We start from the raw sequence: 26,562 nt of genomic DNA on the forward strand, positions 1-26,562 counted from the left end.
ACGGACATTTATAAGGACACACAAACACCACAAAGATGCGAATAAAATTTTCGTAATAATTATAATCTTTATACGAGTTTTTCGCTAATTTTACAAACAGAATTAAATGAAAATAAAAAAGGTAAAATAGCTATACCTTTATTGACTCGTTATAAATTCGAGTCGACTCGATTTAATCAATTATCAGGCTTTATAGACTGAAAACAAAATATATAATATATATATTTATATATACTGCATGTCTGTTCCAGGTCACCCAGAAACAAACATTTACAATCACAATTTAGTGTTCTCAATCAACTTATATGACAGAAAACCTGAGTAAACATATGTAATCGATACCATTTAAGATTTGAAAACTTTTAAAAACACTATATATATATATATATATATATAGTTTTCAGTAGGATTTAAATGATTAAAGTATATCGGGGCAGATTTGTTTCCAAGGAGTCAATGTTGAAGAAGTGCGATCAATAAAAACAAAAGGCAGTTGTAAAATGTAACATTCAGTTTTATTAAGAACACATCCTCAGGTTACTGGTGGATTCAACTAAAAAAAAAAACAAAAAAACATTTACAATACGCACAGAAAAGCAGGTGCATGTTGTATAAGGAAGCTCCAGCCAGCAGAGAGCCAAAACCACACGGGATCTGTCACACACTGAAGCCGGGCAAACCCCACTCAAGGAGTGCACCTCAAGAGTCGAAAGAATCTTCACAGAGTTAACCTGAGGCAACTTTCCATCAGCTGAGGAAAAAATAAAACGCCATAAAAAAAAGAAAAAGAAATCAAAACTAGCCTTTCACACTTTTGAGGCACTCTTGGTTGAGTGGAGCTTCAGTGGCACTGTAAACTATTTCACTACACATTCACTTCATAAGTATACTCTTTCAGACGCAGAGTCAACAAGAAAGACTAGACTAAAAAAAAAAAAAAAAAATGTAACAGAGGGGGAGGTCTTCCGTCCGGGTCGTCGACCTTTCACTGAACTCTCAAGTTTGATTGAACCTTTTGAAAATCCCCACGAAAAGGGGAGATGAACTGGACAAGCTACAAATCATCCGTGTACATTGAAGCAACTGCATAACTTGTCGACTTTGGTGTGTGCAAATCAGGGACACACTGCTGTGTGAAAAGGTAGGACACGAGTAACGAGGTTAGCTATACTTCTCAGGGGGGGTGGGGGGGTTTTGGACTGAGTGTGTTTTGGTGTAACAGCACTTTTGCAGGGAGGAACATCAGTCGTTACAACGGGACGTGGCTGAACAAATACGACACAGACTCTCCGTTGTGAGTCCTACGGATGGCCTCGGCGAGGATCATGGAGATGTCGATCACCTGGCGAGACACGACAGAGGAAGTGGATTTAAAGCGGCCAACAAACAAAACAAAAAAACACAGCGTAAACTGTTCAAAAATGTCAAGTACCGACCTGGATTTTGGAACAATGCTTCATCTTTTCTTCCTGAGGAATGGTGTTGGTCACCACGACGGCCTCGAAGCAGGCGTTGTTGATGCGCGAGATGGCCGGGCCGGAGAAGATACCGTGGGTGAGGATGGCGTACACCTTGGTGGCACCGGCTGAGATTAACCTACGACAGATGATTAAATACTCTGTCATGAGGTCTGATCCAAAGCTACAATGAGAGCTTAATATTGATCTTATAAAGAACTTTATTACATTTGTGGTCTTGGATCAGGGTAGATTTTGTTTCATTATTCAATTGAATTAACATTTGTTTTGTGTTTGGGGCATATTGTGGTGGTACATTTGCATCTTACAGTCATTATTATTACTATTATATTAATTTACATGTATAAATAATTGAATTAAAAAAGAGAAACAAATCTACCTCCGTAGTCATGGAGGTGATTGACTTTACTCTTGGAATTTCTCAGGAAGTGAGAGCACAGTTGCATGTGAAAACTACATGTCCTCAAAGAATCTTAAAAACCATTTAAAAAAAAAAGGAAGATAAGGAACAACATAAAGTTCAGCAGGTCCTGTGAGAATCAATAAATGAATATGCTGTGGTTTTTCTTGACGCAAAACATTTTTTTTAATTGTCAACTTAAACAGGAAATAAGGTCGTTTGCATCATTTCCTTGCAAAAAAACCACACGTGGACAAAATAAAACGAGAAGAATTGAAGACACAAATCAGAGGGAAAAACAAACTCACTGCGTTCACACATGTCTCACATAGAATATAAAAGGGAGGAATCACAAATGGAATTAACCTCAACAACATAAAAAGATTAATCACCAAATTTTAGATTCAAAATATATTGATTTATATATATGTATACTTTTATTTGTACAGCGGCAAAAATGTTATTTCCCTTCTTTCTTCTTTCATATTTTTTATTTTCTTTTATTATTATCTATTTTCTATGTATCATTCCATTTAAGCTGTTGAGCTGTACTTATTGTTTTATGTAAAAAATCAATAAACAAATATCTTAAAAAAAAATATATATATTGATTTGTATTTCTACATGTGATGCCGCGAATTGGTTCAAAACCCCTATAAATGTAATAACCACATCAGTTTGCTTCTTTTGCAGGTCAAAAGTTAAATCACTTTTATAAATAGACTCCTGACTTTAAGCTCGTCACGCTCCACCGCGTCACTCACTTGTCAGCGGCGTGGCAGACGGTACCGCAGGTGTCCGCCATGTCGTCGACCAGTATAGCAACTCGATCCTTCACATCCCCGACGAGCACCATGCGGTCGACCTCATTTGCCTTTTTCCTCTCCTTGTGAATGAGAGCGAAGTCTACATTTAGCCGGTCTGCGATGGAGGTGACCCTGCGGAGCGACAAATCGGTTAAGGGTTGAACAAAGTCGGTCCCTCGGCTACACTTGCCTTTTAGCGCCTCCTGCGTCTGGCGAGACGATGGTGCAGTTCTTCCACTCCGGTATGTTTTCTTTGATCCACTTTAGAACGGCCGGCTCTGCGTACAGGTTATCCACGGGGATGTCGAAGAAACCCTGGAATGGAGAAGCAACCATGACAAGGGGTCGTTGGTCAGCAGAAATGACCACCAGCTGACACACACACGCATGAGGTCATTTAATCCAATAACACACTTTAAACCATTGTTCGGCTCCTGCTGACGAACGGTTGGTTTGTTGACATCATTTTCTCTGTTGATTATTGACATCAGTAAGGTAAGGTAAGGTAAAACTTTATTTTACATCATCAGTAGATAGCAAGCCAAATTTAAAACATTTGTTCGGGTCAATGGCAGAAAAGCACTTCGTTGCAATTTTATGTTTGTGCCACTCTGAGGCAACCGTTGAGCAAAATTATTAAATATATTAAAATATATATATATATATATATATATTGAAAAATTGCTGTATTTGCTGTGGATAATTTGGAAAATAACATTTCCCGAAGGAGGGATCAATAAAGTTCTACCTACAGATAAAAATATAAAAGTTAAGAAAAACAGTATATTCATATTTTAATACATACATATTGTATACATATATTCTTTTTAACTAAGTTTTACCTTACCTTACTATTAAACATGTACAAATGCTAAGGAATGACTTTGATGCAGCAATTTTCACGTTGCCGAAATGTGCTTTACCTGCTCTGTCCACAAGATGGCGCTGCTATATCAACTTTTTAAAGTCACGTGCTCGTGATATGAATTTAGTGTCATGTGCTGCATGTTTAATAGCTTATTGTTAGTCACCAAAGGCTTAGTTATGAAAGTTTGCATTCCTGATTTGGATGAGTCACTTCTGTATCGAGAGCGTTGAAAATATTTTCCCCCCGAAATTGTTCCGCTTTACAAAGTTGACGGAAAATCTACCTGATGCCAAATATATATATAAATATATATAAAGAAATCCATCAGGTCTTAAGTGGTAGTAATTTGGGTTTCAACCCAGTGTACATCATATAACAATTATTGCCCAAATGTCAGCAATTGAAAGAGCAGATTGAAGGAAACATCTTAGAAAATATGCTCTGATGAGGCAAATATTATAACAGTATTTTGATGGATTCCTGCAACAATTGAAGACTATGTTATCAAACATGCATGGATTGGTTTTGCAATACGTTTAGATTCACAGTCTCATTTAAAACAGATTCCAAGGTTTTGTTTCTACTCTGCATATGATAATGTACAGTCAAACTTATGTTTACGATTTCCTACTGTGCCCCTCCATTGGACTACATTAAACTATGTCGCTGAAACAAAAAATAAATCAATCAATGAAAGATTATGCTTGTTAACTTTCCCACGAAGCCACATCCGTTTATGTTAAATCTGTGTTAACATTAGATTGAATATGCAGAAGAATATAGAATCAGGATAAACCAACGTAATATTAGTGCAGGACGAAAACAAAACCATATATCATTTTGCATTTTATTTATAATTAACTTAAGTATTTGATTAAATGAAAACAATAACACACTATTTTTTTAGATAGAATTTCCCTTTATTGGTCCCACAAGGGCACATTTATTATTTTTATTATTATTATTGTGTTGCTCACCTGTATCTGCGAGGCATGCAGGTCCATGGTGATGATATGATCGGCTCCAGACACCGACAGCATGTTGGCGACCAACTTGGCCGAGATGGGGGCTCGACTCTGCAGAAGAAAATGGATCCGTTCAGTCACGGGGGAAAAGTCAAGAGGCAGGCATGACTGGTTTCTATAAATAATCCCACACTAGCTTCGCGATCAAAGGAGGTTGTCGGAAGAAAACGGCAACGTTCGAAGGATAAAACCAGATCATACAACGCTCTACTGTTTCACATAATCAAGTGACGAATATTATCAACAAAGAAAATGCATCAGAAACGGGTTAAACATCATGCGATGGACAAGAACTGCAAATGGATAGCAATTGAACATGTGATGAAAAGCAGCAAGTAAAAAGTAAAAATGCCTCGTGGAGGGGGAGGAGGGGAGGGGGTCGCGTTGATGGCGGCGGGGCGTCTTCCAGCGATGAAAAAAAAATGGCAAATGGGCATGACTGAAGTAATTAGACAGATATCCCTCACCCCCACCTTGTCCTTCTTGTCCTGCCGGGCGTACGGGAAGCAGGGGATGACGGCGCTGACCCGGGACGCCGAGGCGATCTTGCAGGCGTTTATCATTATCAGCAGCTCCATCAAGTTGTCGTTGATCTCGCCGCAGCCGCTCTGCACGATGTAGACGTCCTCGCCTCGGACGCTCTCTCCAATCTCCACGCTGTCAAGTCAGGGGCGAGAAGACAAACAACACTTAGAGGGGCCCGGTTGACCGAGCCTGGACAGGAACAAGACGGATGAGGCCTCGCAAACAGGGCTAAGTGTCCCAAGCAGGTAATGACGTACGAGAGAAAAAAACAGGAACTTTGACACAGAAACGTGTGAATATACCGTATTTTCCGGACTATAAGTCGCTCCGGAGTAAAAGTCACATTTTTGGGGGAAATTTATTTGATAAAATCCAACACCAAGAACAGACATGTCATCTTGAAAGGCAATTTAAAATAAAAATAGAGGCAACAACAGGCTGAATAATTGTACGGTAAGCTTACGTTACACGACACAACTGAGAACGTGCCTGGTATGTTAACGTAACATATTAAGAGTTATTCAGATAACTATAGCATAAATAACATGCTAAGAAGTTTACCAAACCATCCGTGTAACTCCAAATAACTTAAATCCAATGATATCTTCATCAGCGGTGTCACGTTTAAACAACTCCGCTAATTCGGGAGGTAGAAGATGCGGCGCTTCCTCTTCTACGTCGAAATTATCAACACAGGCCTAGAGCGCCCTCTTGCGGTTCATGTGAAAATAACATGTGAAATGATATATCGGTAGTAATGGGTTAATAATTTCACACATAAGTCGCACCCCTGGCCAAACTATGACAAAAACTGCGACTTATGGTCGGAAAATACGGTAGATGTTTTTCTATGCATAAATTCTTAAGCTGGCTTAAAGGATGTTTGTTCTTCATTTAGAAGAGAGCATTTAATTAAGACTAATCAAACAGAAAAACCTGTCAGTCTTGACTTTTCGCTGAATAACAAACATATTTTGGAGACGGAATATTGACACAACCCAATTTCATGCCAAAGTACGTTTCAATTTTAAACTTTGAATTCATCCCATCGTGAGAATGAAGGCGTTTAAGCGTTATACAAATATAAATGGCTTACTTAATTGGGAGATTTTTCCTTCAAACAGAAAGAAAAAAAAAAATACTTGTTTGCAAATGCATTTAAAGGATCAAAACTTTTAACCCAAGATAAGTAAATTACATAATGCGAGTGTTACCACGGATAAAAATCAACATTTATTGATAGTAATTTCCCCACATACGATACATCTCGAAACTTTTTAAAATCAATTAGTTTTTTTTTTTTTACACATTTTAAATTAAATTATTAAAATATTGCCTTTGATACTGTATGTTTTTTTCAGGTCTCAAGCAGCCAACTTTCCATATAAGTAAGTAAGTGAGTAATTTTTTATTTGTATAGCGCTTTTCCAGACCAGGGTCACAAAGCGCTTAAACAATCAAAACAATACTCAATAAAGTATATACTTTAAAGGGCAAGATAAAACTACACATACATTTAAAATGATTCCATTAAGCTCAACCGTACCAGCCTGTAACACACAGTAGTCTGAAACTGTATTTCTCAAGCGTTCTAAAACAGAAAGTGAATAAAAATAAACTAAATTGTGTAATTGCTAGCCTAGCTCGCCAACAACGTTGCTAGGCGCAGTCATTCTGAGGTGATATTTGTTGGCTTCTATCCAGCACCTACCTGTCATTCAAGGTTTTATTTGACTCATTAAAAAAAGAAACAGTGTTAATGTTGACTGATTGCACGCGCTCCAATAAAATAAATTGGTTTGGTGTGTTTAAGCAGGTTTCCTTAAAGCTTGAGGCAAGTTTAATTAAATACTATTTTAAATATAATTTGAAATTCAATTTACGACAAAAACAACCAAAAATTAGAAGGAAAAAAAAAAAATCAATAAGAAAGGTTCAGGGATGATTTCACTCAAACGTTTTCTCAAGATCACATGAATTTTTAAGTCCACTAAAAAAATCTTTCCTTGACTTCCCCTTATTTGTTGCCTGGTTCTGCTTTCAGCAATGAAGAAAAAAAGTTGGTTGGATTGACTACCCCTTACATCTTAATATTAATGACTTGACATTTTTAAGACTTTTGGATTAAAACACATTTTAATGCTTAATTTTTATCCAAGTATTTTTAAGGATCTGTAGGAATCCTGTTAGGATACATACATATGCTTTTTCAATAATGACACTGCGGTCACAAAAAATACTCAAATGGATTTAAGCCTGAGGTAGGAAAATGTTTTTTTGAGAATGTAAATGTTTCTTAAAGGGCAACTAATGTGTTTATTTAAACGTCCCTTAAATAGATCTTTGGACTTGTATCATCAGTATGTACTAAACCCTCTTTTCATTGAAATATTTACATTAGAAAATGTGCTTAAGCCCCGCCCACTGAAAACGGTTCACTGGAAATGAAATCTTATTAACCACACCCACTCTGCTGCGATTGGTCCAAACATCAAGGGTTGAAGCACAATTATGTCATAATGGAATCTGCTCTCGTAACCTCTCCTTCACTAAGATTTAAGACGGGAGAACTTTAATGAATAAATAACTTCAAAACACCAGAGGAAAATGTCAACATGTGAATGAGTCAGGAAAGTTGGAGTTTGACATAAGTTGCCCTTTAAAGACACATAAATCTGCTCTGGGTAAAACAATAAAGTATTTATTACAGTAAGTAATTTGTATATATATAAGCGACAGTGGTGGGAACATCTTCCTAACTTCTTTTTTTTTGTATTTAATTACCACCAGTTTTGGAAAACGACCTTTTTATGTGCATTAAATAAATGAATATATACATTATTACCATCAATACGTAATCCCATTTATTCTAGTATTTTGTCCAATCGTGTAATGTTTTGTATTAAAAATAAAATAATAATATAAAATAAATAATAAAATAGTATTTGTCCAGTGGATTTAAAATATTTGGTCATTTAATTTCACTTTTGTATAAAACAAAATGCATGTGTTCTTTATTAAAGTGAAGCGGGGTTTGCTTTCATAAACACCACACTTTACTCACGCTTCCATCATGTGCCACAAGGAGAAGATGTCAAAGGTCAATAAGATATTAACGCTTAAACATGACGTCATAAAAACCCTCAGCCATGTGAGCGCCACACGTTCTCACTGCGCAGCTAAGAACGTTATGCTAGCCTGGCATCTCATCCTAGCTAAGGTTAGCTTCAGCGAACACCTCACCAGGTCTCCTGGTTGCTGAACTTCTTGGTGACGACCTTGCCGAGCTCCAGTCCCAGCCGGTCTGCTATCTTCTGCGACAGGTCCGGGTGAGAGCTCCCGCTGAAGATCTTGATATTTGGCATTTTTTGTTTGCGGCTGTCCAGGGGCGTCGTTTTTTTTTGGACAGAAATGGCGGCGGTTTGTAGTCGAGCGTCCAGTCCGGAAAAGGGGAGAAGAGGAGCTGACGACAACCCGGCTGGAAGAGGATCGACGGCGGACTCTCGAGCTAAACGTGTGTTTCTACCGATCCACCATTATGTCCGACACAGCGCGCGTGCTGCTCTTCCTCTCTCGAAGCGACGCGCAGGCGCGGTACGGGCGTCGTGACGTCACCGGCGGAAATTCAGTGAGTACAAAAAAAAACGATATAAAATGAAGTAGAAAAAAAATAAAAAATTGTCCCACGTGTTAATATTTAACAATACACCATGCAGGTCATGTGTTTAGACTTGGATTGAACAATACGCTTGAGATTGTAAAAAAAAAGCTCCCTGTTAGAGGAGAGCGTCCTCTAGGGGGCGCCAGAGTAATCGAAGCAATAAAATACAATAGCTCAGAAAAAAAAGTTGAATCATCTGGTAAGATAACTTAAAACATCTAAGGGAAATAATTGACATATGTGAAAGTAAAACGGGACAAATTCATTCCCTCCTGCTGCCGTGAGACTCCACAACAAAAACTTCAGCAGGATATAACAACAGGGACTTTTGTTAATATTGTAAATTGTGTATATTTATGAATTTAACAAGTCTTTGAATATAGAATATATTTATACTGTTTTCTTATTTACGTATTTAATTTAATAATTTTTCTATATTTGCTTATTGTAAGTAAGTAAGTAAGTAAGTAATTTGTATTTATACAGCGCTCTTCCAGACCAGGGTAACAAAGCGCTTAAACAATCAAAACAATATTCAATAAAGTATATACTTTAAAGGTCAAGATAATACTGAGAACAACACAGGAGTTCCAGAAAATCAAGGAAAAGCCTGAACAAATAAAATTGTTTTAAGATGTTTCTTGAAGGAGTCAGTATTCTTGTTTACCCCTGATGCTGCTGTTTCCCCTTGTGGGACTAATAAAAGAAAAATCTAAATCTAATCTAATAATCTAATAATCTAATAATCTAATGCAAGAGTAGTTATTGATGATCACCCACAAATATGACATGTATGTAGGCAAACTTTTGTTTTCTAACAAAGATTAAAGGGTTAGTTCACCCCAAATTCAAATTTTACTACATGTCTACTCAGCCTCATGTTGTCTAAGGGTTGGAGAATTATCTGTTCCTTTTGAGAGTTATAGGTAAAAATGTTCATTTTAATGTAGTGACTGGAGCTAAATTGTCTTCGTCTTAACCTTCGTCCAAAAAGACACTTAAAAACATCTAAATAACTCCACACTGCTCGTCTGTAACTATCATCTTGTATTGAAGCCTCGACATAAGTAATTGTTCAGAAAAACCTAAATAAGTCCATATTTTAGGTTTGTTTGTAGCAGAAGTTATCAGTCTCTCAGTTCCTGACTCTAAAAAGGAACGGATTACTCTGAAAATAATCCCCTCCCCTAGTCCACATGAGGGGGAGTAGAATATGAGTGAATTTCGGGTGAACTAACCATTTAAGATGAGGTGAGGCACATTTAATCTGACCTCAACCACTTAAATTTTCATAGCACCAGGCACGCATCTTGTCTAAAACACTATCACAACACATATACATACATGAACACATGCTTTAACTGTGTTAACCCTGAAGCTACAAAAAATAGCTAACATCATGAATCGGGGCTCACAAGTTCAGGTTTTCACCTCGGTGAGGTCTGAGTCTGCGAGTCCAGCGTTGAAGTGGTTTCTCTGGTCAAACGGATCAAATCTAGTTCCTTCTCCTGGCATTCATTTCAACTGTTTAACCTCCTCACACGTTTATCCTGAATGGCTGCATCCTGGCTCTCTGGTCCTCTGGTGCTAGCAAAGACATCCTGGACACGCAGACCTGGCTTTGTTTGACGGTGGACCCTAACAATTTCAATTTTGTCATAATGTGATACATAAATCTTGAAGATTGTGAAACCCTCTCATTTTGCATGAGTGCACCTAAAAGTAAAAAGTGATGACAAACAAACAGACAAAAAAAATTGATCACAACTTCTATTTATGGTTGCAATGTTCATTCAAATATTAAATATGCTGGTTTTTATTTTATTGACTAACTCTTAGTGGATAGTGGGTATCATTGAAAAACATCCAAATTCAGATCAGCTTTATGCACAACCTTGAGCTTTATGGAGTATGTTGTTCATTTGTATTTTTTATCTTCAAATAAGCCTAATAACATGATTTAGAAGCACACACTTTTTTTTAAATGACCCACTCATTTCTGAATCAATATAAAGGACAATATGGCGTCATTATTGACCATGATGCTCTCTGCCATCACAGGAGCAAAATAAAATAAAAGTCATTAGCTGAATTTTTACGACTTAAAGTTCTCCGCCTTGAGGTATCCACTCTAGCATCAGAAATGCCTCTTAAATAATTAACATTGGATATAATGTTCTGTGTATATTATTGTTCATAGTAAAGTGAGTCCATGGTATATAAAATGCTATGTCACTGTAATTAGAAGCTCCTGGAGCACGTGCACTGCACGACTAGTCTCCCGATCAATATCCATTATTACGATCCTCTTCTCAGGTCCGGGCTCCTCGGGGTAAATGCAGGAGAGTTGTGAAGTCATTTTTCTTGGTCTTCCTATTTAATTCGGAGAAAGAAAGAGGGTTACCCTAAAAAGCACAAGACATGTTTTTCTTCTCAGATCATCACCAAGGTTGACGTCAATAACATCTAATAAAAGAGTGAAAAAAGGCGCAGATTGAATGTTTCTCAGTAATTTATGCTGACACGTCCACAAACCTATCCCAGTTTCTTCAGGCGAGAGGCGGGGGACACCCTGGAAAGGACACCAGTGTGTCGCAGGACACACAATGACACACAACCATTCACACACACACACTCATCTCTACGAAGAATTTTCTCAAGTTCCTAATCAACCTTTGTATGTTTTTGGACTGTGGGAGGAAACCGGAGTAAACCCACACAACACGGTGGAGAACATACAAACGCCACACAGAAAGGTAAAAAGTTATTGTCTGTGAAAAACACCTCCTTTTCAGCAAAGGTTATATGTATTCAATGAGAATAAATGATGATTAAAGATAATTAAATTTCATGTAACAAGCACCTTGACCCTTTTTTTTTGATACGGTATCAAATCTGGATTAAAAAAGGATTTAAATGTATGCCCAAAACAACTTATAATGTAGTTAATATTGAAAATATTAGTAACAATTTCAGAATATCATGCTACTTTTTAGATTCAAAAATATTTTGTGTTGAAATTTGAGATACCATTAATTGTTTTTGCTACTCTTGTTGCTTACTTTAATACAATTTTATCGTTGCTCCTATGCAAACTTAAAACAAATAAATACTCAAAACAAGTAATCTGACACCCAATAACCAAGTCTGTAAATAAATGCATGTTAGGTAAACACAAGCTTTGAAAAAATAGATGAATGAAAACATCGTCTGCATGTTTTTTTCATGCATTACGATTTTGAAACCTGTCTCTCCGAGCAGTTTGTTAATGTTCTTTATTGCTCTTTAAACATGTGATAACTCTTTGTACAGACAGAACACAGTAGTGATGACAACATCATCGACAATTGGGAAAAAAACAAAGACGAAATAGAAGCATAGTAAGAAACACAAAATAAAGAAAACAGTGGGATCTAAAAATGTAAATGAAACATACAGAATTGGACATTTACAGTAACGGAACAATGACGTCCACAGACATGTTGGTGTTGATAAGAGTAAGAATATGCTTTGCTTAGAAAAATAAACGCCTCATGCTGAACACTCATAATATACTCTTTAAAATATATGTCTGCTATAAGTCTCTATGTGTCATAACTACCATAAATAAATAAAGATGTAATATCATTGAACTCTCTTACAATATTTGAAAAGCTTTTCGTATTCACAAATCTTTATATATACAGGATAGAATTTGCGATGTACAACAAGCTGAGTATTTACAAACACCTTCTTGCATATTTAACCTTTATAAACTTTGTAGCATATGTACAGTACGACTCTCCTCTGAAATGAATCATCATCGGCGTCAGGAAGAAAAGAAAAAATACACATGAAATCCATGGAAATATGTCACATTTACAGCGAAAGCCTTTTTTTCAGTGAAAGAATTGTATCTGTACCGAAAACAGAGAACAGATGAACATTTAGAGTCACGTAGTTCAAGGCCAGCAATGACAAAATGTTTATTTTTTTTAATAAAAAATTGTATAAAACTTTAACATGGTGTGATGTGGAAATGATCTCACGCTAATATAAACACAAACAAACAAAAAAAATAAAGTTTGACCCAAAAGACAGACATAACTGGATTATAGAATTGGTGTTAATGTGTGAATAAATACTTCCAATATTCTTCATATCTCTAACATATGAAGTTTTGATGTCCAATCCAACCCATCCACACAAACGTTCAAAGGTCCCAAATCATGCTTGTTTCCAGGTTTTTGACACTGATGTTAGATTCTAGCAGAGCACTGGACATTTAGAAAAAAAACAGTATAATCAATAAATCTTAAATTAAGTCTCTTACTTCTGTTTGATCCAATAAGGAGATATTTTTTTCATCCGCGCAGTCAAAATGTCTTAGCATAATGAGGGACCTTTAACCCTTGCGTTATCTTAGGGTCAATGTGACCCAAAGGCCCGGAAACAAATATGTTTGTGATATCCCCTGCATATGTATTTATGGAATCCAGGGAGGTCTTTCGTCTTGACCTAGAGATAACACAAGGGATAGCACAGGATAGCATGTTTTCGGGCCTCAGGGTCACCTTGACCCTAAGATAACACAAGGATTAAAATAAATGATTAGGACATCTTAACACTGGAACAGAAAATACATAAAATCACATTCGTTCAAATGATATTATGACCCAACGAACATAATCTATGAAATAAATGGATCCAAGTTAAATAAATGAAAATTTCACAGTCATTTAGCCAGAAACAACTATTGTCAGGGTATACCTAATACACACCAACAATGACTTTATTAAAATGTATCAACATTCATTAAGCTTTTGTATATATTTGTTTTCCATTCCGCTTCATCCTGAAAGAATGTCCAGTGACGCAACAACTCTAATTTGATCAACTAAATAAACAGTGGGAGACAAAATGATTTCAGACAAGAAACAGATATGTTAATTTTATTAAAATACATAGAAAACTACTTTTTCGTGTTTGTTATATTTCGCTATTGCACAATTCTTAACAGCACATAGAAAGCAAGTATGTATATATTTTATTCAACAAGGTGATCAAGAAATACAGGATATTTGAAAACATATTGGGTTAGTCGTGTTTTTTTGTGGGGCGTTTAAGTACTAGTGCAGAGGTAAGTTTTCAGTAAAACACAATGTTTTGAAAACGTATTTCCAATGTTACAGCTAAATTATGTATATATAAATGATGAACTATGTTTATATATATATATATATATATATATATATATATATAGTGCACTGTGAGATGGGGAGTTATATCATACAATCTGTGCATAAAGTACAGAGTGAATATTCTGTCTCATGCATGTACCTGTATAGAATGTAAGACTATGACTCGGGTCTCAGCTACATTGTCTGCCATTAGACGTTGTGTTCATTATCAGCACCTTATGCTGTAGTAAGTGTCAACTATGATGAACTCTTCTTGTCTTTTGTGGTGGTGTCTAACATCTTCACTTGCATCAGTAAACCACACAGTCAGCAGAAATGTCTACGCTTCGTACAAATAAACGATTCGGACTATGTTAGGTACAGAAATCGCTACATGACAAAATCTTAGAAATCTTTTTTGTCCTGACAAAAACATTACTTTCTGGTTAATTAGAATAGATTCATATTTCTCTCGATACATTTCAAATATAATAATTACTTATTTTTCTACACAAAACTCTATATATTATATGCTATATATAACTCAAATATACATTAAATATAAAATATTTCATCATGATGTTCTAGATATATTGTGGATAAAAATACGAGGTGAGTAGTTCGGTATCACCCAGTCCTTTGGATGGTTCTTATTCACTTGTGCATTTGTTTCATACGTTTTTTTTTTTCTCCAAGCAAGTTGATCCACAAGGCTTTTTTATGGCCTGTAAACATGGGATGGCACATGTGCATCAACATATTCTATGTAGTGGTTAATAGCACATCTGTAAAAATGTAAACAGTAAATAAATAATGCATTACGTTTATTCGGATTCAGTCTTACTGAGAAGGAAGAGTTTTAATGGGTCGAGTGAGGGAACTCATGTTATTGGTGGTGGAGGAAACTTGAGGACTCACAGTTTTTGTCGGCAGGCTGCTCGAGTGTCCCATGGATTCTTCCGCCGCGCGCAGAAGTAGTGTGTAGTTGATAGCTACCTCCTCGACCTTCCTCAGCAGCTGAAGCCTCTGAGCTTCCGAACGAACCCCTCGGATCAATTTGATGAAAGTTTGGGTCAGATCGCACAACACCTGAAAGCTGGCCGTCACGACGGCGAGCATTCTCGTCGGGCTTTTTTCGACGCTCGCCACTCGACGACAAGACCCTCTGAATTCCTTAAAACGCACGGCCAGCTCTTGTTTGTACTCGGCGACTCGCGAGGGCTGAAGACGAGATTCTCCCTCGCATTGTGGGTTGTTGGCACATTGACGAAGGATAGCTAACAATTCGTTAGCGTCTAATTGGGCGTTTAGAAAACCGTCAGGCAAACTAAAGCTTTTCCCCTGTAGAGCTTGGACTCGTGCTAGACTCCCCTCTAGAGTGCTCGATGTTCTTAAGTCAATCTGCTGAGCGTGCGACTCTTCCTCTTCTTCCAACTCTTCTTCTCCGCTGCAGTCCTCGGCATCAAGCACCTGGAGGGTTTTGCTGACTACAGGGAATGTACTTGAATCCAGCTCCATTCCTGGAAGGACTTGAAGAGGAATTGAGTATGAAAGCTCGTCCTTCTCACTACTTTCATCCGCTGCCTCACACTTCCTGTAGCAGAAACAGAAGGAACAGCATTTGTCTTTGTCATCGCCATCTTCACTTGGTAAGGTCAGCAACACCTCGCTGGTCCCCTCTTTGTTTTCGCGCAATAACTCTTCCCCCTGGATGAAAAAGACTCCTTTTTTCCCTTTACCTTCGGTCTGGTGTGATTGTGTGTGGATGGGCTCTACAGGGATCGGAAGTCTTAGCCCAGTAGCCCTTACCCTCTCCATTTCTCTTTCCAAACTCTTTGCTTTGGGCTTCACTTCAGCATAAACAGGTGTATTGTTGCTGTTATCCAGCTCTCCGAAGCTGTATCGCCTTTGGACCTTTTTATTTTCTGGCACTTCTGTGCAGTCTGGTTGAGAGTTGCTGGTTGGTAAGGACGGGACATGCTCCCCTCGTGGCTCTCTTGACTCGAGGCTGATAGATCGAATACGAGTTGTTTTGATCTCGATAGTTTGGGGATTACCTGCTGCTCCTTGGTCATCCTGGGTTTTTGAACCTGCTTGCGGAGTTGTTCTTTCTCTGCCCCTGTGTTGTGTCTCTGCAGAAGAACCTACTGGTGTATCAGGAAGTCGCATACCCCTGCACATTCTTTTACAGTCACAGCTACGCCTCTGCTCTCTAGAGATACCTGGTGCTTTTTGGACAGGGCTGGTGCGGAGCTGGCAAGCGCAAGGAGTTCCAGAAGGGACTGGCGATGATCCTGGGGGCAAGAATTCGCCTTTGGATGATTTTGGCTTCAGCAACTCCTCAAGAAATTCCAGTTCGTACTGACGGACTTTTTGCAATTGGGCTCTTCGCTCATCCGTCTCCCTTCTCATTCTTGCCGGAAAAGTAGCTGACAGCAAGTTCCTGAAGCTAACAAAGGGGGCACTGCGTTGAGTTTTTCCTTTAAATGTGCCATGTTTTTTGATGTCTTTGTTAGGAGGCGCAGTGACAGTATCTCCAGCAGCACTAGTTGTTGGGTCATCTAAAATGGGAAAGGATTTCTTACCCTGCAATTCAGATACAGGTTTGCCCTGGGCACCTTCAACATTGCCTTCAGGTGTGCCTTTTTTCTCTGATTTGACAGGCAAACAAGGTGAATATTTTGCCTGGATTTGTGGACTTGATTTTACCATATTAGAATCCACACCCAACTTAACACCGTGTTCTTTTCCGTTTGCCAACTGGAGCCCTTTGGCTCGCAGACGCTCATCGTCTGTGGGGGAGGAGGATTGAAACAACACTACCTTGTGAACCTGTGGGTCTTTGATTCGTAACTGTGGTCCTGGCTCTGGTTTAATTGGGCATGTACAGAATAGGTCATCAACTGGCAGAAGTTCTGCGGAGCTTGAAGGCTTCATGGTCTCGCTGGAGGCAGTCGTGGTGTCTGGGCACATATTAGTAAGAGAGATCTTGACACAGGCATTTCTGTCCAGAGGCAAGAGAAGAGGTAAGGCTTTACTGTTACTAGTCTCAATTTGCTGTGTAGTTTTTGCTCCATTGATGCCCTCTGTAAGCTTCTGGCACAGTGTGTCCACAGTAGAATTGGATAACTTTTCCTCTTTATTGACTTGAGTTTCAAGTGAATCATTATGTTTGACAAGCGACTTGGATTTGGGGGCTGGGCTGTTTGCCTTTGTGGATTCAGAATATTCTTTTATTTCTAGTTTCTGTTCATTTAAAACCAAGTCCTGATTGCCTCTCTGCTCTGTCACAACACTGACTATTGCTGACTCCTGACAGGGGCCCACTTTAAAGGGAACTGTTTTACTGAGGATTACTTGCTTGGATGGACAGCCGCCCCTAATCTGCCCAACAGAAAAGGCTCCGGTTCCTATTGTCTTTGTTGTGCAACCAGGGATGGTGAGGGGGAAGTCTCGACGACAAAGGCGACTGTCCTTGTTTAGGTGATGAGCCAACAGGTAAGCCTGGTTCTGATTCTGCTTCATTGCCGACACCATCTCTGAAACATCGGTCAATTCAGATGAGTTGGTCTCATGCCCTGAGTCCAGTGAAGACTCTGGTGTTATAGCAGCTAAGACAATCAGCCCTAAGGAAGAGTCAACAAAGCACATAATTAGGACGGTCAAGGAACATTTCACATAATTAAACAGTCAAATTACAGAGTTAATTTGCAGCTTTACCCTATCAAACAAGCCATTTGCAGCAAAATAGCACTGCTGTGAAATCTAAATTATGTACATTATCTAAGAAGTAATTAAACAATGCATAATTTTAACCTAAAATAGAGACATAACCCATAAATAGTACATACATTACTACTTATAGACATATTATTTATTAAGGGTATGACTAGTATTAAGCTTTAACACTTTCAATAACAAAAAAAACAATATTTGCAAGCAATTATCCGTAGCACTCATGCTGCAAATGCACTTGTAAAATTGGTTGAAAAGAACAGAATTAAGAAGTTAGTCATATTACTACTCTCAATACTTTGAGTAAGATGCGCGCCGTGGCATGACTGAGGCTGTTGACCTGCAGTCTGTGTTGCTTGTTGATGGTGATGAGGGAAATCCTCAGAAGCTGCCAAGGCTTCTAGTGCTTGAAGGGTGGAAACCAGAGCATCGTCCAATTCCTGGGCATGATCCCGGACTGTTCTTGTGGCCACATTATCAATCATTGTTACAGGGACATCATCCTTGGAGGTCTTTCCAGAGATGAGTCCTGGACCGACTCTTGCTTTCTTCCCTCTTTTAGCGTCGTCCTCGTCTGAACTGTTGTCCCTGAAGCCGGGTGGTGGCGCAGCGATAGCTGGGGGTGGAAGTTGGAGTGTCTCTACTTGCTCGTTTGGCTCCTCATCTTCCCCTTCATTTCCTGGGGGCGGAAGTGCCATGAGATCAACAGCAACTCCATCTCGTGATGCACAAGCACTTGAGCAGTATTTCCCGGCAGGACCATCCGCCCTATTTCTAACTTTGCATGAGTCGCAAAAGTACTGGGAGTTTTTCTGGGATTGACTCATCGTAAGGGCTCTGTTTCTAAATCCTGCCTTCTCCGTTGGAGGTCTCTCTATAACCACCGCAATTTCTTCAGTGCTTTGCTGCGTCGGGTCTGACTTTGTTCGTGGACGCCCAGGGGGCTCTGAAGAAATAAAGTTCTGGTTGATGTCAAGTTCGGCTTCAGCTTGCGTTTGGATGTCCTGAAAAAGTTGTTGTTCTCGCAGGTGGACATGACACAGACCTAGGTGCTGAGGCTCTGTATGGGCCACTGCCCTTGAAGACCCTGACACTCTGTGTGAGGATTCCCTTTCGTCCCCTCGGCGCCTTTCACTTGGTACGGCAGATGCCCCGGAGCGTGGGTGCGCATGGTGGTGACCTCTGTAATCTGAGGATAGAATTGTCAGAGTGGTGGAGATTTGAGCCGTCAAGAATATTTGGGAATTGATATGATCCATCTAGGAAACTGGTGGAATCAGCTGGTGGGTCACATGGGAATATTGCCATTGATCATCATCAGCAATGGATGTCAAAGTTTCTTGTGGAATGTAATGGCATGATGATGCCTTTCTCGTATGGGAACGGATTTGAAAAGCAGATGAGAGAGGATCCGTTCATGCTTGGACAAATGACCACAGTGAAAATTGTCCATACTTCATCTCAGGATAAAAAAAAGTTCTCAGTCCAATGAGTTTGGATGAAGATGAAAAGAGACAGCCATACAGAACACAATGGTTGCACATGTAAATCAAAGTGTGTACAATGTTTTCATGTCATGAATAAATATGTATCTTAATGCTAGGCAATGGAAGCAATCCGGGATATTTCTGTCAACATACCTGCCTTGGTCAGTTGGGTCTGACCCGGTGCCCGAAAGTAGATGGTTCTCTTCGGATCAACAAACAGTTTATAGTAGCCAGAGATGAGGCACGCAAAGTTACTGGCATCTGGCCATTCCATTAGAAGTATCAGCGGCTGCAGGGGTGTGCAGGGAGGGGAATTAGGAGACTTTTTAGAAGACAGGCAATTAGCATTGCCTGTTCATTGCGTTATGACCAGGTGGAGTTCATATTTCTGTTAGCCATGCAACAAAGATCATCACTCTTCATGTAAAGTGATCCCTTTTGCTACTATTTGCAGAAAACGTCACAATTCTTATTGTGTTTCTCTGGCCTACAGCACATGAGCCAAACTAAAGATTCTGGAGCCATATCCAGCCTGCCAAGTCATTTTATTTGGCCTGCCTAATGGTTGGTCCAAAAAAATCTAAGATGATTAACATTCATGTTCAGCATCTTTTCGTGTAAAACTCAATTTGTAGCAAGCCATACGATCACATAAGCAATGTGTGACTTATAAGGGAAGAAAGTTTGCTTTTTTGTCCCCTATTGCAGTGTTCTGGTTCGTAACAATAATAGAGGGATTACTCTGGTAAATTACCATAGTATACTGTTTATTTGTATAAACCCTAAAATATGTTTCTAGTGTCATAAAAGCATATTTTTTTATTTTCGTACCTTTGCCTCATGGATCGTCACCTCTACTCTTGCAACACCTTGGCTTTCTCTGTAGAGTTGGATCTTGGAAACTCGACTGAACTCTGTCAGAACTGTTGTAAGGTTATTTTTCAGGTCAATTACATGACTAATGCCATGTCTTGGACCTACAAGGAGAGTGGTGGCTGACTGTTTTTCATCCTGTGGTGAGAAGAAATGTTATTTGGTCTTGCCAAATAAAAAATAATAGTAAGACGGAAGAACGTGGAATCAAAAGACCAATGTACAACAGTACAATAAAACAATGTGCAAACAGGATTTACCAGGCCAGCAGTGTTAAAAAGTATTCCCCCAAAAGGCGGGAGGTCGTTGAGGACCCGCATGTACTGCAGCTTCCCTTGCAGAGGTGGTACCTGGATACAAAAAGCTTTAACATGAGATCCGAACATGCAGTTCTGACAGTACCCTCATGGAGGCACTAATAGACCATAATGGAGGTTTTCATTCTGATAAAGAAGTGGCTGTACCTTGTTGCCTGATGGTGGTGGGTGCTGGTAGGTTTTCAACAGCTGTGACAGAGTCTTGCATACGTTCTTTTCTTTGACTGTCGGTAGGAGAGTGAGAGGGAGAAATGGTTCCAACCCCCATTCTTTTCTGTAATAAAACATGAGACAAGAGAATTCATCATGACACTGGTCTGGCAATAATCTTTTGTTCATTTTAGATTAAAAACCTCATATTCCAAATACTACATTGACTTTATGACCATTATTTAAGGGACCCCATGACGTTCCACAAATTATGCTATGCTTACATTTCGAATACCCTTTAGTTTCCTCGGAGTATTGATAACTAAGGTTGTAACAACAGCAATTTGTTCATCAACTGTTGGCGGCCATCTTTGAATAAATTCCTTTTTATCGAGTTAGTGATAGAATTCTTTAAGGAAATATGATTATTTCGGGAAAAATATCAATTTTCCCCAAATAGTTAAATCACCATTTTAAGTTTTATTTTTGCCCCTACATTGTGATGCTTTTTAAAACTTACTCCACGTGTTTCAAAGAGATCTTCTGAGTGGGTCGAGCAGAGGACACAGTGATATAGATGTGGAGCGCCGCCAATCGTAGTGTGACGTCGGACTTCCAGTCCATGGCAAAACGCTCCTTGATTACATCGTTCCGACTCTGAGAAAGAACAACAGAAATACATGGTTATATTGAACGATCTGAGTCCGTCCATGAACATTTTTCACTTTTACATTCAATTGAAAGGAGGTCTTAAAATGCAATTTATTGTAGATATTTTGGAGCGAACCTATTCAGGGCACGTTCTCAGTGTGTCAAGTAAAGTTTACAGTTCACAGTACACCTTTGGCGCAAAAGCACTGTAGCTTGAAGGAAGATGTAAGACTATTTAAAATGTTTCTGTATTTTAGGGTTGACATTTTCAGATGAAGGATTTAAGATGAATAGTTTCCCTGTTGCCTTGAATGCAACAACGCACACACTTTAAAGATTTCCTGAAGAAGAAATATTATTATATTAGAGACCAAGAGATGACTCTCTATTAGATTACAAAGAACCAACAACTAATGATACACTTTAATAGTTTCGGAGGCTACTGAATCCAGACTGTCTTAACTAAAACATGTATTCTACTTCAAAATGTGTTATTAATATTATATATACCTGTATATAAAGGTACTCAAATGCTGCAGGGTCTCTCCTGAGCAGATCTGAAGGATCCTTGGGGAAGAAACAGATCCGAAACAGACACCGCATCCCTTGGAAATATGTTCTGTGCACCACCTGTGAAAACAAAAAATCCCCATAAGTTGAGAACAGCATTCCATTCTTCTTTGTCTCATCACTGCCAATTAATATGTCAAATGTCATGGCGATTTTTTTTTTTTACGTGTGTCAGAGGCTGGTTATCTTGTAGAAGATGTAATCTCTGGTTCTGCTCTAGGCCCCCTGCCTCCAGGACCAAGGCAAAGTGCTCGATGTAGCGCAGTGAGAGGCGGTCCTGCAACGAAGAGATCACATCCTAGAGGAAAAAAAAAGGATGAAAAAAAAACAATGTGAAGACCAGAATGTTTTGAAACTTTCTTTATTTTGAATAACAATGTCTGCAAATATGTTACATCCTTGGATGAGGAATCGCAGCAGGACGTTAAAGTTTGGACGATAATTTGAACATTACTCGCAAATATCATGCATTAAACGACGGGCCTAGAATGCGCTGCTTCAGTTTTGACACAGCATCTTCAATCGACAGACTCTCTAATGGGCGACTGAGCTTCCTCTTGTTTCATCAATTCAATCTGTGATATGTTTTATTGATCGGCAAGTCCCATTTAATTGGTGTGCCAGAGAAGGACTGCCTTCATCTCCAGTAAAACTGCGAAGTTCTCATCATTTTTTATCCTTCCTCCTTTTCTTTTGAAAACAGCACTGATGTGTGGAGCTGTTTAATGAGTCTTCTCCGAGATGCTAGGGAAGGAGATCGCTATCTGCTGAAGACTTTGGTCGTGGGTTTATTGATGAGTGCGAGGCGAGTACATACCCTCACAGTGGTACGGCTGTCAAACGTAAAGGACTTAATCTGTCCATTCTCCAAAAAGACCTTCAACACATTTGGTATGAGTAACAAGGCGTCGTCCTTTAGCATTGTCTGAAAGACATTGAATGACAAAGTCATAGTGGTACGTTTCAAAACAAAAAAAAACAAAAAGGATCTCTAAGAGTACAGTAAATTAGAGGAAAGAAGTGATGCAATATTTGAAAAAACAAACAAAAATACCATCTCAAAATACATTGAAGTCAGCTTATTTCCACCCATATTGTGATTTCCAGGCAACATTTTTCCCAATGGATGTCATTTTGTTCAATTTTTAAGTGTTTTTTGTTCAAATGAGCTACTTGGAACAGCTCCTGGCAGAAGCATACTCGCTTTAGCGACACACATAGTAAGAAAAGAATATAATTAGCATTCTCTCCAGAGAATTGCGATTTATGTCCGCAAATGGTAATCCAGAATGTCACTGAAATGTCATCATCCGTACCTTGTTCAATTATCAACATGCATCCATCTATCTTACGGCACTCTCTTCCCTCTTCCTAGAAGCCTTTTCCAGCTTTTCTTGGAGAATACTGAGGTGCTCCCAGACCAAACAGGAGAAGCACAAATTCCAGTTGTTAATGCCCGAATCACCTCCCGACAGAGGGGTCATGGTGTATCCCAAAGAGTTGCCCGAGCCTGCACAAGAAGGAGCAGCAGTTCTGCTATAGATTCCCTCCTAAATGACCAAACTCTTTACCTTAACCTTAAGTCCAGACACCCTGTTGAGAGAAACAAATTGGTATCCGCGATCCTATTCTTTGGGTCACTGCCCATGGTTCTTGACCGTAGATGAGAGTCGCTGAAAATGTATTATACATATCGTGACACGATTTTCAACAAGTATTTGTTTATTTGACACAGGGAGCCGAGTCCACAACAGATGCCTGGCAGTCTGTTTCTGGAGAACTTGAGCACTCAGCCTGGATCAACAAGCTGTTCCTGTGAGTGGAGAGGAATCGGCTCATGTCTGTGGATAAAGTGAATATAGCCCTCTTTATGCACTAGCAATCAGAGGAAGACGCTCAGCTCAGAACACTCCAAAGAACTTGTTCTATTCATGTCCTACTGTGCTTGTTGTAGTGTTTTACATTGGGCTCAAATATGTAATGTTTCATATCAATTGAAATAATCTACAGGATAATTTGTTCTTCTCAATGCAGTACCAAAAGTAGCTGGAAACCATGATAAATATAAACTTGTCAAGGATGATGGCGGTTAAACTTCAGAGACATTTTTTTTTAAGTGAAAAACATCAGCCTGCAACACAAAAGTAAATCCTATAATTGTCGCAAATGGACGACAGGCGAAAGATTTATATTTTACAAGATTAAAAGTCAGGCCATTTCGACTTTTTAAAGTCATAAGGTAAAAAGATCATAAAAACTAGTGACTTTGAAAAGACGTAACGTATGGCCAAGTTCTCCCGACAGGATCTTCACCTTTGCCACCCAGGTAATAGCAATGGACAACGATCCCCCATCGCGTCCGAGACCCGGAGGTCCATATTAATGCCCTCGTAACTTGTAATCCCATCACTGTACGACTTTCAAAGTAGAAGGAGTGTAACCTCATAAAGGCATGGATGTCATGAAGGGCAGCGTGGTTGTCAATTGAAAACACTCAACATGATGCAGTGTTTCATCAGAAAAAACTCACATGGGAAATGAATTGTCCATGTTAAACTCATGCACTCATACTAAGATGAAGTGAAACAGACGTCACTCACCTATAGTATATAAGTAATCTGACTGAAGTACTCAGCATTACAGAGGTATATTTATAATTTAAATATTTGTATTGTCCCTTGTCACATGCCCGCATAGACTTAAATGGGTGCTAGCATCATTTTCAAAGGTTAGGGCTAAAAGAAGGCTAAAATATGGGAGGATTTGTGACTTTTTAAAGGCTTTAACTTGCTAAATATTTGAGCTACAGAGCTCTTATTTCGTTTAAAACTTTTCTTGAAACTAGATGAAGATAATGATCATATTTGCTAATAATTTGGTAGTTGTAAGAACACAACCCTTTTAGAGTATCTGTAAGCGTAACTACTTCATTTGACTATTTTAACTACTTGAATTGAAGAGAACTATGATACCAAAAAATAGAAAGTTATTTTGGTTGGTTTACTTCTTAACTTAAATTACACTTATTACCTTTTATTTTTATCTTGTTATCACCATTGATAACTCTTAAACATGCTGTAAAGAATATGTCTGCCTCAACAATTTGACGAATTCAACAATAGCAACATGTAAAATTAAAGTGAAAAAAAAACGTACATAGATAAATTTGACATCTCTACCACTTGGTGTAGATTCAAGGGTAAACTTACTGTGTCTGGATCGCTGATGGACACTTGCTCTGAGAAGCGCACTTTCGGCGGATTTGTTCGCAGGCGGGCCTTTTTGGCTGCACTTATGAAGGCTGACTTAGGTGACTGTGGATAGGACGACATTAAAACAACATCAATAAGCATCCATTCACTGGAGTATTTCAAAGGACCGGCTAAAACATTTCAATTATGATTCATGCATCGAGCTTTTCTGATGTCCATTGTATCCAACTTATAATAGTTATAATAATATTATTCTAGTCAAATGTGTGAGGTACTTTAGATAAATGCTAATGTCATACGAGTATTTAAAGTGCCAAAGCATACGAGGAAAAAGACAAAGAAGATGAAAGAGAATGTGAGTTTGTACTACCTGATGGGGCTGCAGCACAGTGAGGACTATGGTGTCTTTGCAGTGTCTGTGTGAAGTCATGAGAGATTGGAGTGGGTTAGATAATACCACGGACAGGCTCATATTTAGAGAGCTTCTCTCAGTCTATAACAACAATTTATCCCACTGTCCTTCGGCTGAATGACTCATCTCCACTTTTGCACTGAAGTTACTCATTTGTAGCAAAAAAGAAGCATTTATTTAAAGACCATACTTTCCCTTTACTTTTTTATTCATTTTAAATAACCCCCTCCTCATCCCTCCCTCTCTCCTGGGACAGTAAAGGATGTTACCTTACAAGGTCTATGACTCTCTCTCGAGGTGCCTCGCTCACCGTCTCCTGGTTAATGGCCAAGATCTGATCTCCAGGAAGAAGCTTACCAAAGGAAGGTCCGTCTGTAGATGATGTGGTTAAACGGTGACATGCAGGTACATTTTCCCATGATTCAAAATCCAGGCTACCTACCAATGGAGACGGAGCGTACGATGACAGGCCTCTGGCTGCCTGCAACAAAACCGAAGCCTTGAGTTGGGTGTCGTTGGATGGTAACTTGTCGAGCTGCAGCAGGACTCAAGGTACCACAGTCCATAACATCTTGGCTCTCCTCTAACATTGCAATGCTGTGAAGGCAAAGGTCACGTTGTGGACGGTGTGATGAGGACGTTTTTTTTGAAAGGTCATGCCAATATAATGGTTATACCTGTCACATGCATCGGTATGTCCATCCTGGACCTTGGCCATCCCCTGAGAGGGGGAAGCAACATCGGACAGGGTTGCACCTCAAAGGCTTCTCTCTGTGTCGCAATCATTCACCTGCGCAAGATAAACGACAAATAAATGTTTACTGTGTGTTATATATATAAAAAAAGCAATATTTACTCTCACTAGAAAACCAAGTTCTTGAAGTTCTTATAGAACCTTTTCTTATTTATTGATAATCCGGAAGACCATTATTTGTAAAGGTCCAGTTTTGATTGGACCAGCCTCAGTCTACTTTAAAGATTAACCTTGAAGGTGGATCGTCAAATACTAGAATCCAGCCATTCTTACTTAACAAAATGCCAAAAATGTTAAAACCGGCCTCTGGTGGCTCTGAATTTCAACAAAAAAAGAAAACACACAAAAAAAGAACTGAGTTAGTGCTATATGAATAACAAAATACGCCAACAAACCAAATACTTCTTCTTCCTTATTAAACAAGCTTATAATAAATTAACCAATATTCAATTCACTAATATCACAAAAATCTTACTATA

General features: G+C 38.8%; 2 protein-coding genes across 10 annotated transcripts in view; both read right to left on the bottom strand.

Annotated features, from left to right (window-relative positions):
- Positions 1-493: 493 nt before the first annotated feature.
- On the bottom strand, positions 494-8,703 carry prps1b (phosphoribosyl pyrophosphate synthetase 1B). 2 transcript variants are annotated; one of them, XM_087799765.1, is made up of 7 exons: positions 8,346-8,703; positions 5,045-5,234; positions 4,530-4,628; positions 2,875-2,999; positions 2,643-2,816; positions 1,437-1,596; positions 494-1,342 (listed from the first exon to the last, which is right to left on the bottom strand). In XM_087799765.1, exons 1-7 carry the CDS (start codon positions 8,465-8,467, stop codon positions 1,250-1,252), a joined length of 963 nt encoding a protein of 320 aa, XP_087655891.1. In that variant the 5' UTR covers positions 8,468-8,703; the 3' UTR covers positions 494-1,249. The 2 variants fall into 2 exon arrangements, with proteins under 2 accessions (XP_087655891.1, XP_087655892.1); XM_087799766.1 differs by having other exon boundaries at positions 5,051-5,234; positions 8,346-8,699.
- Positions 8,704-13,605: 4,902 nt separating this feature from the next.
- Positions 13,606-26,562, bottom strand: part of frmpd3 (FERM and PDZ domain containing 3) — an 84,744-nt gene continuing 71,787 nt past the window's right edge. Inside the window, exons 3-17 of one of the 8 annotated variants that reach the window (XM_087799761.1) lie at positions 26,007-26,119; positions 25,772-25,926; positions 25,599-25,701; positions 25,288-25,333; positions 24,915-25,019; positions 22,523-22,630; positions 21,872-22,003; positions 21,646-21,765; positions 21,005-21,141; positions 20,482-20,608; positions 20,278-20,367; positions 19,976-20,155; positions 19,298-19,433; positions 17,998-18,846; positions 13,606-17,548 (exon numbers count right to left, since the gene is read on the bottom strand). In XM_087799761.1, coding sequence (XP_087655887.1) covers positions 14,763-17,548; positions 17,998-18,846; positions 19,298-19,433; positions 19,976-20,155; positions 20,278-20,367; positions 20,482-20,608; positions 21,005-21,141; positions 21,646-21,765; positions 21,872-22,003; positions 22,523-22,630; positions 24,915-25,019; positions 25,288-25,333; positions 25,599-25,701; positions 25,772-25,926; positions 26,007-26,047 — 5,115 coding nt within the window. In that variant the 5' untranslated portion in view covers positions 26,048-26,119 and the 3' untranslated portion in view covers positions 13,606-14,762. Of the gene's footprint in view, positions 17,549-17,955; positions 18,847-19,297; positions 19,467-19,975; positions 20,156-20,277; positions 20,368-20,481; positions 20,609-21,004; positions 21,142-21,645; positions 21,766-21,871; positions 22,004-22,522; positions 22,631-23,021; positions 23,067-24,914; positions 25,020-25,287; positions 25,334-25,598; positions 25,702-25,771; positions 25,927-26,006; positions 26,120-26,562 lie in introns of those variants that run through there. The other 7 variants (XM_087799756.1, XM_087799757.1, XM_087799755.1 and 4 more) reach the window with 7 other exon arrangements.

This window comes from Callionymus lyra, chromosome 9 (assembly GCF_982586985.1).
Source record: "Callionymus lyra chromosome 9, fCalLyr1.hap1.1, whole genome shotgun sequence".
Taxonomy (NCBI): Eukaryota; Metazoa; Chordata; class Actinopteri; order Syngnathiformes; family Callionymidae; genus Callionymus; species Callionymus lyra.